Source organism: Vanessa atalanta, chromosome 2 (assembly GCF_905147765.1).
Source record: "Vanessa atalanta chromosome 2, ilVanAtal1.2, whole genome shotgun sequence".
Taxonomy (NCBI): Eukaryota; Metazoa; Arthropoda; class Insecta; order Lepidoptera; family Nymphalidae; genus Vanessa; species Vanessa atalanta.
Window position 1 is genome coordinate 5918798 of NC_061872.1, and position 14610 is coordinate 5933407.

The 14610-nt window shown below is 30.9% G+C and overlaps 2 protein-coding genes across 2 annotated transcripts; one reads left to right on the forward strand and one right to left on the reverse strand.

The window, feature by feature from the left end:
- Window positions 1–3257: 3257 nt before the first annotated feature.
- LOC125070404 (armadillo repeat-containing protein 7) lies at window positions 3258–4228 on the reverse strand. Its single transcript, XM_047680267.1, has 3 exons — window positions 4024–4228; window positions 3740–3910; window positions 3258–3653 (listed from the first exon to the last, which is right to left on the reverse strand). Exons 1-3 carry the CDS (start codon window positions 4130–4132, stop codon window positions 3403–3405), a joined length of 531 nt encoding a protein of 176 aa, XP_047536223.1. The 5' UTR covers window positions 4133–4228; the 3' UTR covers window positions 3258–3402.
- A 680-nt stretch (window positions 4229–4908) lies between these two features.
- LOC125070538 (eukaryotic translation initiation factor 2A) lies at window positions 4909–13413 on the forward strand. The gene is made up of 12 exons (XM_047680446.1): window positions 4909–5058; window positions 5137–5278; window positions 5504–5639; window positions 5737–5816; window positions 6258–6436; window positions 6657–6805; window positions 8206–8290; window positions 8561–8734; window positions 9007–9184; window positions 9626–9879; window positions 10370–10569; window positions 11579–13413. The coding sequence occupies exons 1-12, from the start codon at window positions 5034–5036 to the stop codon at window positions 11702–11704; spliced, it is 1728 nt and encodes a 575-aa protein (XP_047536402.1). The 5' UTR covers window positions 4909–5033; the 3' UTR covers window positions 11705–13413.
- Window positions 13414–14610: the final 1197 nt, after the last annotated feature.

Genomic DNA, 14610 nt, shown 5'->3' on the forward strand with positions numbered 1-14610 from the left:
GATCCAAGATTTATGTCCAACAAACCATTCTTTTTAAATTCTACTATGACGAATAGCGTTTTGTAATAAACAGTTAATAATGAAACTAAATAAAAATAAGGAATTATGAAAAGCAATATTACAATAACACAGTCTTGCTGCGTACTTTATTGATTTTGTGTAAAACGTAGAACTATATTGCCTGCACTCATTATAACAAAAAATATAGAATATACCTATACATTAATTTAACCATACACTATAATTTAAAAAATTAATATCAGGAAATCTTTGTGAAATCTGAGCCGAGATGGCCCAGTGGTTAGAACGTATGCATCTTAACCGATAACTTCGGGTTCAAACCCAGGCAGGCACCACTGAATTTTCATGTGCTAAATTTGTGTTTATAATTCATCTCGTCCTCGGCGGTGAAGGAAAACATCGTGAGGAAACCTGCATGTGTCTAATTTCAACGAAATTCTGCCACATGTGTACTCCACCAACCCGCATTGAGCAGCGTATTGGAATATGCTCCAAACCATCTCCTCAGAGGGAGAGGAGGCCTTAGCCCAGCAGTGGGAAATTTACAGGCTGCTTGTGTATGTATGTATGTATAAGGAAATCTTTAGATAGCTCATAATTTATTTACGGCTCACGCGTATTTTTCTTGGTTTATAATTTATTGTTAGTCCTTCATTACAATGTTAATATTTTTTAAATATTTATATTTTTCGTTGACGATGCGTTGGTACCGTGGAAACTTAGTTTATATTTTATATTTTCACTATCAGTATTTTAACGTTTTACTTTTTTGTTTCCTATAAAATATAAAATAAATAAATAAATTGTGGTCTGAAAACAGGATGACAATCCAAATTGTCAAATGTCAAAACGATTACTAATTACTGCCTCAAAACTGCTTTTATTATATATTAGAACGTAAATACGACGTGAAGTCGTAATGTATATAAATTTGTCGTAATGTATGTGATTTCAATGTATTTAAAAAAAATGATTAGTCTATATTTAAATATGATAATAATAAAGATCAATAATCATAATAAAAATGTTGTTAAGCCTTGGACTGAAATGGAATCATGGAAATCTTTTTTGAAAGGTGGGAATATCACCAGAAAATTGATTGGAACCGATCGTTTGTTACGCTTAAGACGGGGCTGAATACAGCAATGCAAATTAATAATTAACTAAAATAGGGTAATTCTTAAATGTAAACAAAAGAACGTATGAATAATGTAACGATTTCGCAGTACAAGATCACAAAATAAATGAAAACTGATAAGTTAAAAAGTTTAAGCGTTTTATCTTACTTTTAGACTTATTCATAGACAATAGGTAACATTTTAAATTCCCAGCAAACACTAGCATAGATGGTATTATCTCTAATTTATTCTCTTAAAACTAAATGAATTAAGTATATCATTATTTTTCAATTAGTATTTCGTGTACCTAGTTAATAATATTTTTTTTTTATAATGTAGGCAATTATTAAAACAATTGTTTCATTTTTAAAATGAATTATTTAATTAACGCTGAAAAACAATACTATGTTGTTAAAATGGTCGTAATAAATACAAAGGAATAAATAACGAAGTAACAAATAAGATTTTGTTTTTTAATTGTAACATAACAAGAATTATCAAATATTGCTACCGTAATATTGACATCAGTACCTAATTAGATTTTGCTTAGTACTAATTTTATATTTAAAAATGCGCCATTCATCGAAGAATAACGCCTAATAAATAGTTCATTCACAATCAAACAAACAAAAAGTTTATTTATAATAATATTATACAAAACAGCAAAATCATTTTTGTAGACCTAATATTAAGTAGGTCTCAAAAAAGGCCACCTACACTCCAAAGCTTACAACTAAATCAACCTCTTATATTAAATTATTATTTGTTTCTTGACAAATTAACAAATCTTCAAACCTTTTTTTCTCTCATAAACCTAAGGTTTCAGAAAAAAAACTGTGTAGTTTTTAATAAAAATTAAAAACTTTTGTCCAGTTTTATATAAGCTGAGCCACAATAATTTAATTGAATGAATCAAAACTCACCTAGGCCCAGGTCCTTGACATCTCTAGCTTATAAACAGATTATTTAAAGCTCTTATTTAACATTACTTTTACGTGTAAGTCAAATGTAGCTTAATTCCAACAGTTCTATATAACTAATTACTTAAAATTTTGCACAATTTTGGTGCTACAATACATGTGACTGTACAGTTCAAAATGGTCGACAGATTATTTTATATAGGTTTTTTGTACAATAACAACCTATGTTACTAGTTCATGTAAGTTCAACATATATGAAACTTTCTCTTGTGTATATTATGTATCTCAAGTGTATAGAATAAATTGTACTGTTCAAAATAATCTCATGACTAAGTCAATACCATTATTAACTATATTTCGAACTAATAATTAAATACAAACTCTGGGTTTGCAATTTGTAACAAGATTATTTTATTGAAGCAGAGTTTAGATAACAGAAATAAATTTAATATGGCATGACATGATTACAAATAAAAGTTTACATTCAAATATTTTGTTTTCATTTTAATTAATAATAATCTATTAGCTATCAGTCTCAATTAGTTATTGACTAACATATTGTACATAATGGACAGAATACATAATGAGTTTGATATTTAGAGTTATTAAATACCTGATTTGGTTAGGAGCAATTTTATTTGTAATTTTTTATTATATATTTTCATTTGTAAAGTTAATTGGCACTCAAGACATTTGCAGGCATTTACACATCCCTTAATTATACGTAATAATTCTTTCAGAATAAGATTTGTTTTCCTTAACTTAAATAATTAATAATTAAAATAAATTACACATTCAAACCATAATTCTAACAATCTTTAGCAAGCATCAGTTTCGCTTCACCTTCAAACACAATCTTTTTCTCCTCCTCGACAATACAGAAAAATTTAACTTTGAGAATTTTCCTTACATCAACAAGTTCCACACTTATAGTCAGTTTTTCACCAACAAAACATTTATTTGGGAATTTCATGGTCTGCGATACGAGAACAGTGCCCGGCCCAGGTAAATGGGTACCTATCAAACCTGCGACAAGACCGTTTAAAAATGCTCCATGAACAATTGGCCTCTTGTTCCCATTATTTTTGTGGAGATAATTATGATCACTCGTGAGATTCGAGAATGTGTCCAAGTCCTTTTGAGTTAGTGTCTTTTGTATTCTTATTTTATCACCAGCTTTAAACGATGCTCGACTAAATGAAGATGTGTGTAGTTTACATATCTTTTGATAATTTTTATTATTGACAGCAATATATGGAAACCGGTTTGATAACATCTTGTTCATAGTTAGTTGTATAACTATTTTAACTTTTTAAATATTGAACAGATTCACTTAGAACTTGTCAATTATTCTTGCTTACATCATCTAGGAATACTGTAGCTAAATTTGCAACCACTTTATTTTCAGAATTCTTTAAGAGTTCCATATCTTGAATGAGTCCAGGGACATTAAGAGTTGCCTTTGCATGGCTATTAAATAAATATATACAAATTGCTACAGCATCGGCTAGTGTTTCACAGTGATTTGACTTGAGCAGTGCTGCTATGGGTTTTAATGCTTCATGGTTTAAAAGGTACTCAACGTTTACTGGATCTGAAATCAGGGAATTGTGTATTCTACAAATGTTTGCAACTTAGCAACAAAGACGTATTTTTTTCTTTACCATAAATTCAAATTACCTATGCATAAGTTACAGATTCCGGATGCTGCAAAATGTAGAAGTTTAACATTTTTTTCATTCTTCAGTACAAAAATAAATATATCTAATACTCCGACATCTCTTATGTAGACATAATTTATTGGATCATATGCGAAATTGGCCAAATTCGCTAGCACCTGACATTTGGCCTCTGAAAATGATGTAATAATATCAGTACGTTCTATATGCCAGACCGAGTTTAACTAGAGAAATAATTCATTAATCGCTCGCCAGACACAATAAATACAACAGGAATATCCATACCAAAGGAATTTGTGTTGATGAACTCATCAACTAATAGCGATAAATAATTTTCGCGGTCTGTGCCATCTTCAGGAGTTCGCTTTCTTAGTTGCGCTTGACTGCTAAACATGAATATATTTGAATAAAAAATAAATAAAGTTAATCAAATTAGCTCGTTTCAAACAACGATAAAGTAGACTTAAGACAAGGAATTAGGAAATCGACTTTTATTTGACAGGACAATAATATTTGACAATTTGTCAAAATTTATCCATAAAATAAAATGACGAAGGCATTTTAACCATAGACTATATTAGCAATTTAAAATTAAATGCAGGTTTTAGCAAAGCTTTATATAATTTCTTCTAAAACTTTAGACATGCAAGTACTTAATAATAATTATTAGTATTCTCATATTAGAAGATACTTTTATATATTTTATGTTAAGGACAGTATTAATACTTACTACTACTTAATACTTAGCAAGAGTCTCATATTAGACAACAATAACGATCAAAATATTCTTTTCTTATTCCAAATTATGTCTTTATCCCATTTACAGTGTAAATACACCTTGCCTTATGGTCTTCACTGGTGACAGGAGGGCTGGTTCATTTTTTGTCCAGAGGATCAGAATTGTGATTTGATAGAGAAATACTGCTAGCATTTTTGCCAACATTCCGCGTAGCTATGATTTGTACAGTAACTATTTTTAGTTTTTATTCGTACATAGTTCATGTCCAAGTAAAATAGTACATGTAATATTTTTTTCTTATTAAGATCTTGTTTCAAAATCAGCAAAAAGAGTTTAGCCGAACTTTAGTTTCCAACCGATTTAGTTTAATTTTTCTGAACTTGAAGGTGTATCGGTAATCAAACTGTGTCTCCAGTCACCTGAATGTCAAATTGACACAACTTTCTTCATAGTTCGTATTTTTAACGCGTGTTTTTGACGTGTAATTATAACGTGAATTTTAAAGATATGTGTAAAATACAGTAAACAAAAAGACAGATATATTTGTTCCTAAATAATGACTACCATACCATCAATAGCCGGTAATATATTATATACTAATATAATAAAATCTAAATATATACAATTTTATTGGTTACAAGAATATATATAACTTGCAGGCTTAACTAACCGGAACTTGTTCCGGATTAAATTTGGGGAACCATACGAGGAAGTAAATGTTAGAGATGAAACTACTACAAATATTCGAAGTATCGTATTTAGCCCAAAAGGAACTTACCTAGCTTACCGTACAGATAAGAAGTAAGTTTAATTAGTCACCTAAACAATATCACTAAAGTTCTATTCTGTTTAATTTTATTAATTTTTTAAAAAATAATAAAGTTTGTCTAATAACACGAAGGAAAATTACCATCCACAAATTATGATAATTTCTTATATTTACAATTTTTATAAAATATTTAAAATTAAAATTTAATGAAATATTAGTGATAGATGATCAAGTAATAACAAATATCATATATTTAGGGCTGAGATAATAAAATGTGTGGACTGGTCAGTTGCTGTTTCAATTGATGGAAACTTCAAAGAGATGTTTTTCTCACCATTGGATAATTATTTTATTGTATGGGAAATGTATGCTATGACAAAAGAAAATCCTCAGGTAAATATAAAAATATAATCATATTTGTGTAACTTAAAATGAGATTCATGACAAAATATCTTTTTTGTGTTAATTGAAACCTATTTTTATTTTACAGGGTAAACCTAATCTTCATATATTCCAGTCATCTAATGGAAAGAAGATAGAGTCATTTGTACAAAAAAATCAGACCGGTTGGTGAGTAATTATCAAAAATTAAATAAAAATGGAGCTTTGTACATTGCAATATAGTATAAATTCTGAGCAATGTGTGCAGAAGTGTTCTTATATAAGCATTACTACAGAATATTAATGTGTTAAGGTAGTTTATGTCATGCAATAAGAAGACACTGGGTATTTTCAATTATAATTCAAATTAGTCTGGAACAAAATGAATCTGGAAAAAAGAATATTTTACAAAAATGTTGATTAAATATGTAATCCAGCTAGTCATCACAACTTTGTATAGTTAAAATTAATCCCCCTCCTAAAAATTCTCTTACTATTAGGGGATGATTATATTATAATAAAGTATTGCTCCAAAATCTATGGCTATGCATTGATAGTCAATCATGATAAATACTGATTAAGTACTTAAAAAGTTGTGTAATAAATTCTAATCATATTTATTCTTTCTAGGGAACCAAAATGGTCATCAGATGAAAAACTATTTGCGATACTCAATAACAATAGGGTACTAATATATGAAGATGTAAAACTGGATCACTACACTCATAACATCCAAGCAGAGAAATTGCAATCTTTTAGTATATCACCAAGTGCAGCTCCAAACTATTACTTTTCAATATTTACATTAGGTAAGTTATATATATACATATATAACAACAATATACCTATGTTTTGGTATAATAATACAAGTACATAGTGTTATTTCTTTGAGAATTCAATATTTGTAACTTAGAAATTAATGAATTCACCTGTAAAAATATTTTTTAAAGGTTAGAGATCATATTTGCAATAACGAAAGACCACTGTGGACTCGCAGAGGAAACAAATTGATTGAGCATAAATTTGCAGGTAAATCAGGCCAGCCATCCTTCTGGCGCGTTTTCAAGTATCCCCAGTTTGACCAAGCTGTTGTTAGCCGATCATCGTTCCAGGCTGATAAGGCAACATTCCACTGGAACAGACGAGGCACTAACGTTTTTGCTTTAACTCAAACAGATGTTAGTAAATTATAATGTTTTCTATAGCTTTTAGTGGACAATAGATTTTCATTGCTCAACTGTTTATACATTTGCATGGAATTTGCTACACTGCATTCAGTCAATTCACTATAATCTTTTCGCAATTGAAGAAGGAATAAAAATAAACAAACCTTAGATATACGTATTCCACGCGATTTTCTAATAGCTCTACTAATAGTTGTTGATTAATATATCTTTATTTGTTCACTATTCGACACAACTACTTATATCCACTTTGATTTGACTTCTAATCACTTCAAATCCATAACGAATATCATAGAATATTCAAGCTCTCGACCATCTCGATAGTATTGCGTCAATTCGATGTCAAATGTTGTTTATTATGTTTTTGTCCTTGTTGTGGGAAATGTGGTATTATCAATTTTAAAAGGTATTATTATTATAAAGTTACTAATGATTTGGAATGTATTGTGAAAGTAACTAAAATATACTAATCTAGAAATTTCAAATTTGTTATATACCTTCTCTAGTCGTTTACTACGTAAGTCGCATTTTGTTATTTAATATTAATATATAACATAGAATCTAGATTATATAGATCAAATAAAACTGGGCGTATTTTGTATAATCGAATATCCATAAAATAAATTTCCAAGTTAAATCGAACAATACATATTAGAATTTTAAATATTTTTTTTATTTTTATATCAGTTGAACGCTATCAAGCAAACTGAAATACTTTCTACGCTAATAAGTGAGAGCGGAAACTCGGTCGGAGGCATGAATAAAGTCGTTACGGGTCTTTGTGCGGTCAAAACATTTTAAAAAGGCAATTACAGCGGTCACATAAAAGAGAAAGTAGTTACATATATTTCAGAAAAATAGATAGATTACAGAATATCATGTTAAGACAGCAACAGTTATCGGACAACTCTAGTTAAATCAACTCATATGGTATTGCTTATTGTGAAAAAATTTATTTATATGATGGAAGAGAAGTAGATTAATTTTTCTAATATTTTACTTAAAAACTAAAGTATAGATATAAAGCTGTGATATCTGAGGCCGCAAATTTCAGTCAAACTGAGCCTGTATCCAAAGACTTGATAAAAATCTAAGCTATATACAGAGTCATTTCACAATATTATTAATTTAATTATATTAATGTAATTTATAGTATATATATTATATTAGGTATTACTTATATTTAAAATGAATTCAAAGCATAATTATATTTTTTTATGTTTATTAACAATGTTTAATTCGGAAACACTATTTCCTTTTTTCCTACAAACTCTATTTATAACATCCCATATAGTGTTGATTCTATCGTTAGAAATTAAAATATTAGTCATATCATAGAAAAACAGAAGATTTTGAGTATAACTTTGAGTTGTACTACATTCTATCGTTTTCAGGTAGACAAAACAGGAAGTTCTTACTATGGAAAGCAGGCTTTATCATATGGAGACGTAAAGGGCAATGCTGGAAATATGGTTTTCAGTAAGTAGATTTTTTTTTTGTTTTTTTCCATCGTGTAATATCAATTTAAATATCGTACACCCGTCATGGTCTAGTTGTTTCTTAATTAAAGAGGAAAATAATTTATAATGTGTAATTTGTGTTTGTATTAACGGGAGTCATGGAAAACATTGTAAGGAAACATGCAGGTTTCCATTAATCCGCATTGGAGTTTAGTGGAATGAGCTCCAAGCCTTTTCTAAAAGGAGGTCTTAGCCAAGCAGTGGAACATTATATTATTGTACATTCTAGGTAAAGAAGGTCCCATCCACGCTATATCCTGGAATCCTGGTAATTGGAATGAATGGGTCGCGGTGTACGGACACGCGCCGGCTAAGGCTACTCTTTTCAACGCCAAGTGCGATCCGCTCTTCGAGTTCGGAACAGGCGCTTGGAATGCAATTTACTTCCCACCCGAGGGGAATTATATCCTTTTAATAAATTTTATTTATTAAAAAATAATAATAAAATTTGAACATGTTATTTCAAAAAATTTGGTTCACTTCTCAGATCGTGTCAGATTAACGTCCAAATATATGTATATGTATTTGCGCTCACGTTTGAGCACTATATCTCCTGCCCAGTTGGCTATTCCCTGTTGATAAAGGCCGCCGTAAACAAAATCAGCCAGTCTGTATTATCAGCCAATGTGTACGTCATCAACATAATTATAATATATAACCTTAACCTCATTGCACGGGTGCTATTGGGTGGCTTCGGCAACATCGCGACAGGTCACATATCAGTGTGGGACGTGCGAGGGTACAAGAAGGTCGGCGAGTGCACGGCTCCCGACACCACGAGCTTGCAGTGGGACCCGCGGGGGGAAGCGTTCATCACGGCCACCACATACCCCAGACTTACTGTTGGAAATGGGTAATAATTAACGTTAAACTGATTGTGTATATTATCAAATCAAAAATAAGTGTATTTTAAAGGTAGTACTAAATTTCATCTCAGTTAAGTGAAACTGGCTTAAAATGCAGTCGAAAGATTTATCTACACAGCAAATTAACTATTGAATAAAAGATTGTAGAAATTGTTTACAATAAATCACGAATCAAAATTAAGTTTTTGTTATTTAGCTGTGTAGTACAACGATTTATTGAAACTGTATTATTTTGACCAAGCAAGATTTATTCGCAAACTCCAAAAGAACGACTTCATTGATTTTTAGCATAACTTCTCGCTTTAACATAAATCCCGTTTTACTTATAACTGTTATAAGTGTGTTGTATCGGTTTTTACAGTGAAATTTTTCTTTGTGTATTTGCTTTTAAATGTATATTAAAAAGTTTTATATTTTTATCATAATAGGTATAAAATTTGGCACTACTCTGGCGCACTTATGCACAAACGTACTTGTGCCGAAAAAGAAAACTTATTATCTATAAGCTGGCAACCTGGTAGTTATCCAAAAAGCGAGTTGTCAAAAACAGCTCCAAAGAGTATAGAACAAGCAACAGCGAAGTCGACCGCGGCGTACAGGCCCCCTGGAGCGAGGAACAGGCCTTCGACTTTCGTGTTGCATGAACATGAGAAACCTCACAAACCGGGTCAGAGTGTTGATGGTAAGTTTTTTTTCCAAAGTATAGGCCGGACGGGCAAATGGGTCTCCTGTTGATAAGTGGTCACCACCGCACAACGAATACGATAAATAAAGACAATAGTGCTATCCGAAATAATAAATATTCCTATGCGCTACCAGCCTTGAGAGCTAAGATGTTATGTCCCTTTTCCCCGTAGTTACACTGGCTCACTCACCCTTCAAACCGGAACAACAATACTAAATATTGCTGTTTTAACACTAGAATATCTTATTATTGCGTGGATTGCACAAAGCCTTACTACTAAATGTTTTAACTATTTCCATGATAAAAGTATTTTTAACACGTAAGAGTATTTAAGTAGTATAATAGTTTATTTCATTATTAATATAATATAGTAAGTTTAAGATTTGTTTTTTTTTTTATATGCAGGATTCGTATTTCAGTTATTGTTTCTATTCTATGAATACAAACTCATTATATTATTTTGCTTTAATCATTATTATTATTACAGCAACACCATCAAAGCAAGCAATCAAGCAAAAAGAGAAGCGTGAAGCCCGCAAGGCGCGCAAGGCAGAGGAGCGCGCGGGGGACGCGTCCCCCTCTGCGCCCCCCGCCGCCTCCCTCGCCGCTCCCGGAGCCGCCGCGCGCGCACCCTTCGTGTCCACCGGAGACCCCGACAAGGACAAAAAGATTAAGAACATTAATAAGGTTTGTATAAAATATCATATTATAATATGATCGATTTATTTAGTTGTATATTCACAGTTACATTGATCACTTTGATAGAATCAGCGATAAGCATTTAATGAACGAGATGCAAGGACAAACTTGTAATGCCAAGTTTCCGACTCCGCAAAGTCAATAAATCCAACTTGGGCAAGGTATTCGTTTCTTTAACATAGTTCCGCAGATATTTTTAACTTTGCCTATTCATAAATTCAAATCATTTGTTAGAAAAACATGATTAATTAAGGCTTATTATGCAACACATAGATGACTTTCAAGTAGTATGTATAATTGTATTTCAAATATTGAAAAAGAGAAACCACTGGGCTTCTTACTGGTTCTTCTCGATGTAATTTATGTCCGATCCGGCAGCAGCTTCCATAGTTGTGTAAAATTTTGATTCAAAAGTACTTATAAAAGCATATTTGAATGAAGTATATTTTGATTGATTAATAAGGACTAAAGTCCTTGCAAAAAGTAACATTATAACAGAATAGTAATTTATTATTCTTTTGCTACTATTGACTTTTTTTTTTTTGGTTCCTTGATATATATCATACTGTAATACATGTGTTTTGTTTGTGGGGCAGATGTTAGGAGTTTTTTTCTGTAACTCTGACAATTTGTATGTAAAATTTCGTGATAATTGTTAGAATACTTAAGACTTAAAAGCAAATTAAACAAACTCTGTTTTGCATTTATAATATAACTAGCTGAACCTGCGAAATTTATAAAACTCGAACTTCCAATCACCTTAGGGGTGGAGTTCCGTAAAATTCTTTCTTAGCGAATCTCTACACCCTATAAGAAACCTACATGTCAAATTTCAATAATAAGATTTATATATAATAATATGTGCTATTATTATTATTATATATATAGATTATTTACAAAAAAAAAATTCGTGTCGCCACTACCACATCGTTCGAAAAGTAGATATATCGAGATTTTCATATGTAGTTTAAATAATACCGTTTTGATTAATTCCCAGAAACTGAGCGACATTGAAAAACTGAAACAGCAGAAGGCGGCCGGCAAGCCGCTGGAAATCAACCAGCTCGCGAAGATCGACAACGAACCGGCCTTGCTGCAGGAGCTGAATCAGCTCAGATTATGATCTATAAATGTTAATATCTTGTAAACTATGTAAATGACAGATTGTTTTAATGTCACTTGTTCTAACGCTTTTTTAACAGATTATTTTTTATGTATCACCACTGAGCACAATATTCCTTGTATTTACTTAAAAAAAATATATGAAAATCACGCTCGTCACGTTAATTATATAATAGCCAGCTGCCCGTCCCAACTTCGTCCTGATGAAATAAAAATTTTGTTTCCTTCCTGATCGCAGCTGCACTTACTGGGTCCAAGATTAATCATCATGAGATCTTAGAGAAACAGCCCAAACAGTTCAATCAGGATGACATACAGAAGACTAAATACTAAAAAAGTATGTAAAAGACGTATTAAGATTTAAATACCAAAACGTACTGTATCTTCTGGAATAAGTTTTATTTATATTGGCTTAGTCGTTTTTCAGTTAAAATTAGAAAAAAAATGTCCTCTACTTTAATACTAGCAAGCAACCATTATGTTTTTGATACAAAGTCATACGTCCAAAGGTTAATTGAAATAGCCTTCTTTAAAATTTGCATCGTGTGATAAATTTTAGTTCGAATTATAAATAAGGCATTTATTTTATTTAGAGCGGCGATTTTCAAATTCCAATTCAAATTTCGTCGTATGAGTTTGCTAGGTATGAGCTTACAGAATAAGTGGAAGCTTCCTATAATATGTTTGAAGACCTTTGATTTATATTTATTATCATTATTAAAAAAAAAAAAATGATAAATTTACTCATGTATTATAGAGCTGGGTTCTTGATCAACGACGAGCATGAATTAATTCGTAAACTTCCAGTAGTTGCTGACACATTATTATGTAGTGCTTGCTTGGATTGGAATCTTCGATATTTGCTTAATATTTACGTGTTCATTATAAACTAAATGTTTTTATTAATTCATTCTTATTTTTTTTAATTATTGTTAATGAGTGTGCATTTATATTTGAAACAATTATTTAATATTTTTTCGTTTTGATTTGTGTTTAAAATTCGACGTTGACTGCTTTACCTTCGTATAATATATTGTTTAGTTGGTTATTAGTGAAACAATGCTGTTTTTTGTAATAGGTATTTGGACTGGCAAATGGGCCACTTGATGGTAAGTGGTCATCATTGATAAAAGACATTGGTGCTGCATAAAATAATTAATCATTCTTCATATCACCAATACTTTAGGGGTGCCCAAACGGGCTTGTACCGAGCCCTACCACTACCAAGTGGTAGGGCTCAGTACTGTGACATCTTCTTTCGAATATCAAAACAAAGAGAAAAATCTGAGCTTAATTAACCCCACTTCACGTATTTTACTTCCCAACAGCAATACTTAGTATGGTTGTGTTCCAATTTGAAGGGTGAGCCAGCGTAACTACATGCACAAGAGATATAACATCTTCGTTCTCAAGACCGATGGGCGCTGGTGACCCATTTACCAGTCTGCCTACCTATTTGAAATAAAATAATTGTTTAACTAAACGAATGATAGACAACGTTTACAAGGAAGACATTTATAAAAAAAAATGACTTTTGAAAGTTTTGCAGCCTTTGCATGTCTCAATTAATAAAAAAATCAATGATTTTATGCTTAACTTTATCTTGTCGAATACTTTTTTGTTTAGTATTCGTTGAAAACTTTTATATATATTAAATATATGGTATAAAAATGTTATAAGACTATTTAAGTGAAAGTGAAAATTATATTGCCTAAATAAAACTTAAAAAATATATTGTTTTTATTATTTATTGACCTCAAATTTTTTTTTTTTTTTTTTAATATATGACATACATTTTGTAGTCGTGTGTACTTAATAATATTCGATTACTGAAATATATTCAACAAGCATCATAATATCTACATAGAAATACTAAAATACTAGGTGTATAACAAATACATAGTTGTCTTACAGCCTATTAGTTTTTTCTTAATAACTTCGCCATTTTTCAATTTTCGAGAAATATCATAATTGCTGAAGTTGATCACTTTTCGATTCCCTACAATTTACATTTATATAGTTCTTTGTAATTATTTTTTTGTCCAGACTGTAATTATTCTTATTTAATATTGGCTTTAGGCTACGTGTAAGGAAACAAAGTCGTTACAAGCATATCGACCATTTGATCTATATGTTTTTTTTGTTAGAACGGAGCCTCATGAAACTGATGTTTTATAAATTCTTTTCCACACCACCGAAAAGGAAGAGTTCCAGGCGTATTTTTTTGGTAACATGGTGCTAGTTACGGGGAATGGTAGCCAAGTTCCATAACTTTCGAGTTCTGCCATTCTCCTTGCGTTACACACAATCATACTATTGGGAATTTGCAATTGCTTTTGATTTTGTAATCGCTATTGTTGCTTCATTATAAGCTTTGGTGGGATCCATCGGTCTTTTGTTTTAAATCTGGATCGGAAGAGACCACTATTCATTATTTATTGGCACGAGATATTTGTTTATCGCATATAATTATTATCAATAAAACTATGCGTTGTAATGAATAATAACAAACAAAAACTGTTATTTTAATATCGTAATTAATAGTTATGTTAAGCGGTACTTCTACAATACGATATTTAAAAGCAGATTATACTTTACACGATAATAATAATTATTTTATTATTGCACACACAAAAAAAAACATCTACTAAATAATCCAACAGTGAATATTTGTTTTATTACGTAACTGCCCTAATTACTTCCTACTCCCGCTACAATATTTACTATCCATAAGATAAGTTACTAAATGAAATATGACTATACCTATTAAAACATTGGCACAATACTCTGAAGATTTTTTTACTATGTTTTTTTTTTTCTCACTGGAGTACTCGTCGGTGCCTAGAACGCCTAGCACGCCATAGTACACCAGAATACCCATTAAAAAAACTAGCGGTACACTCTCCG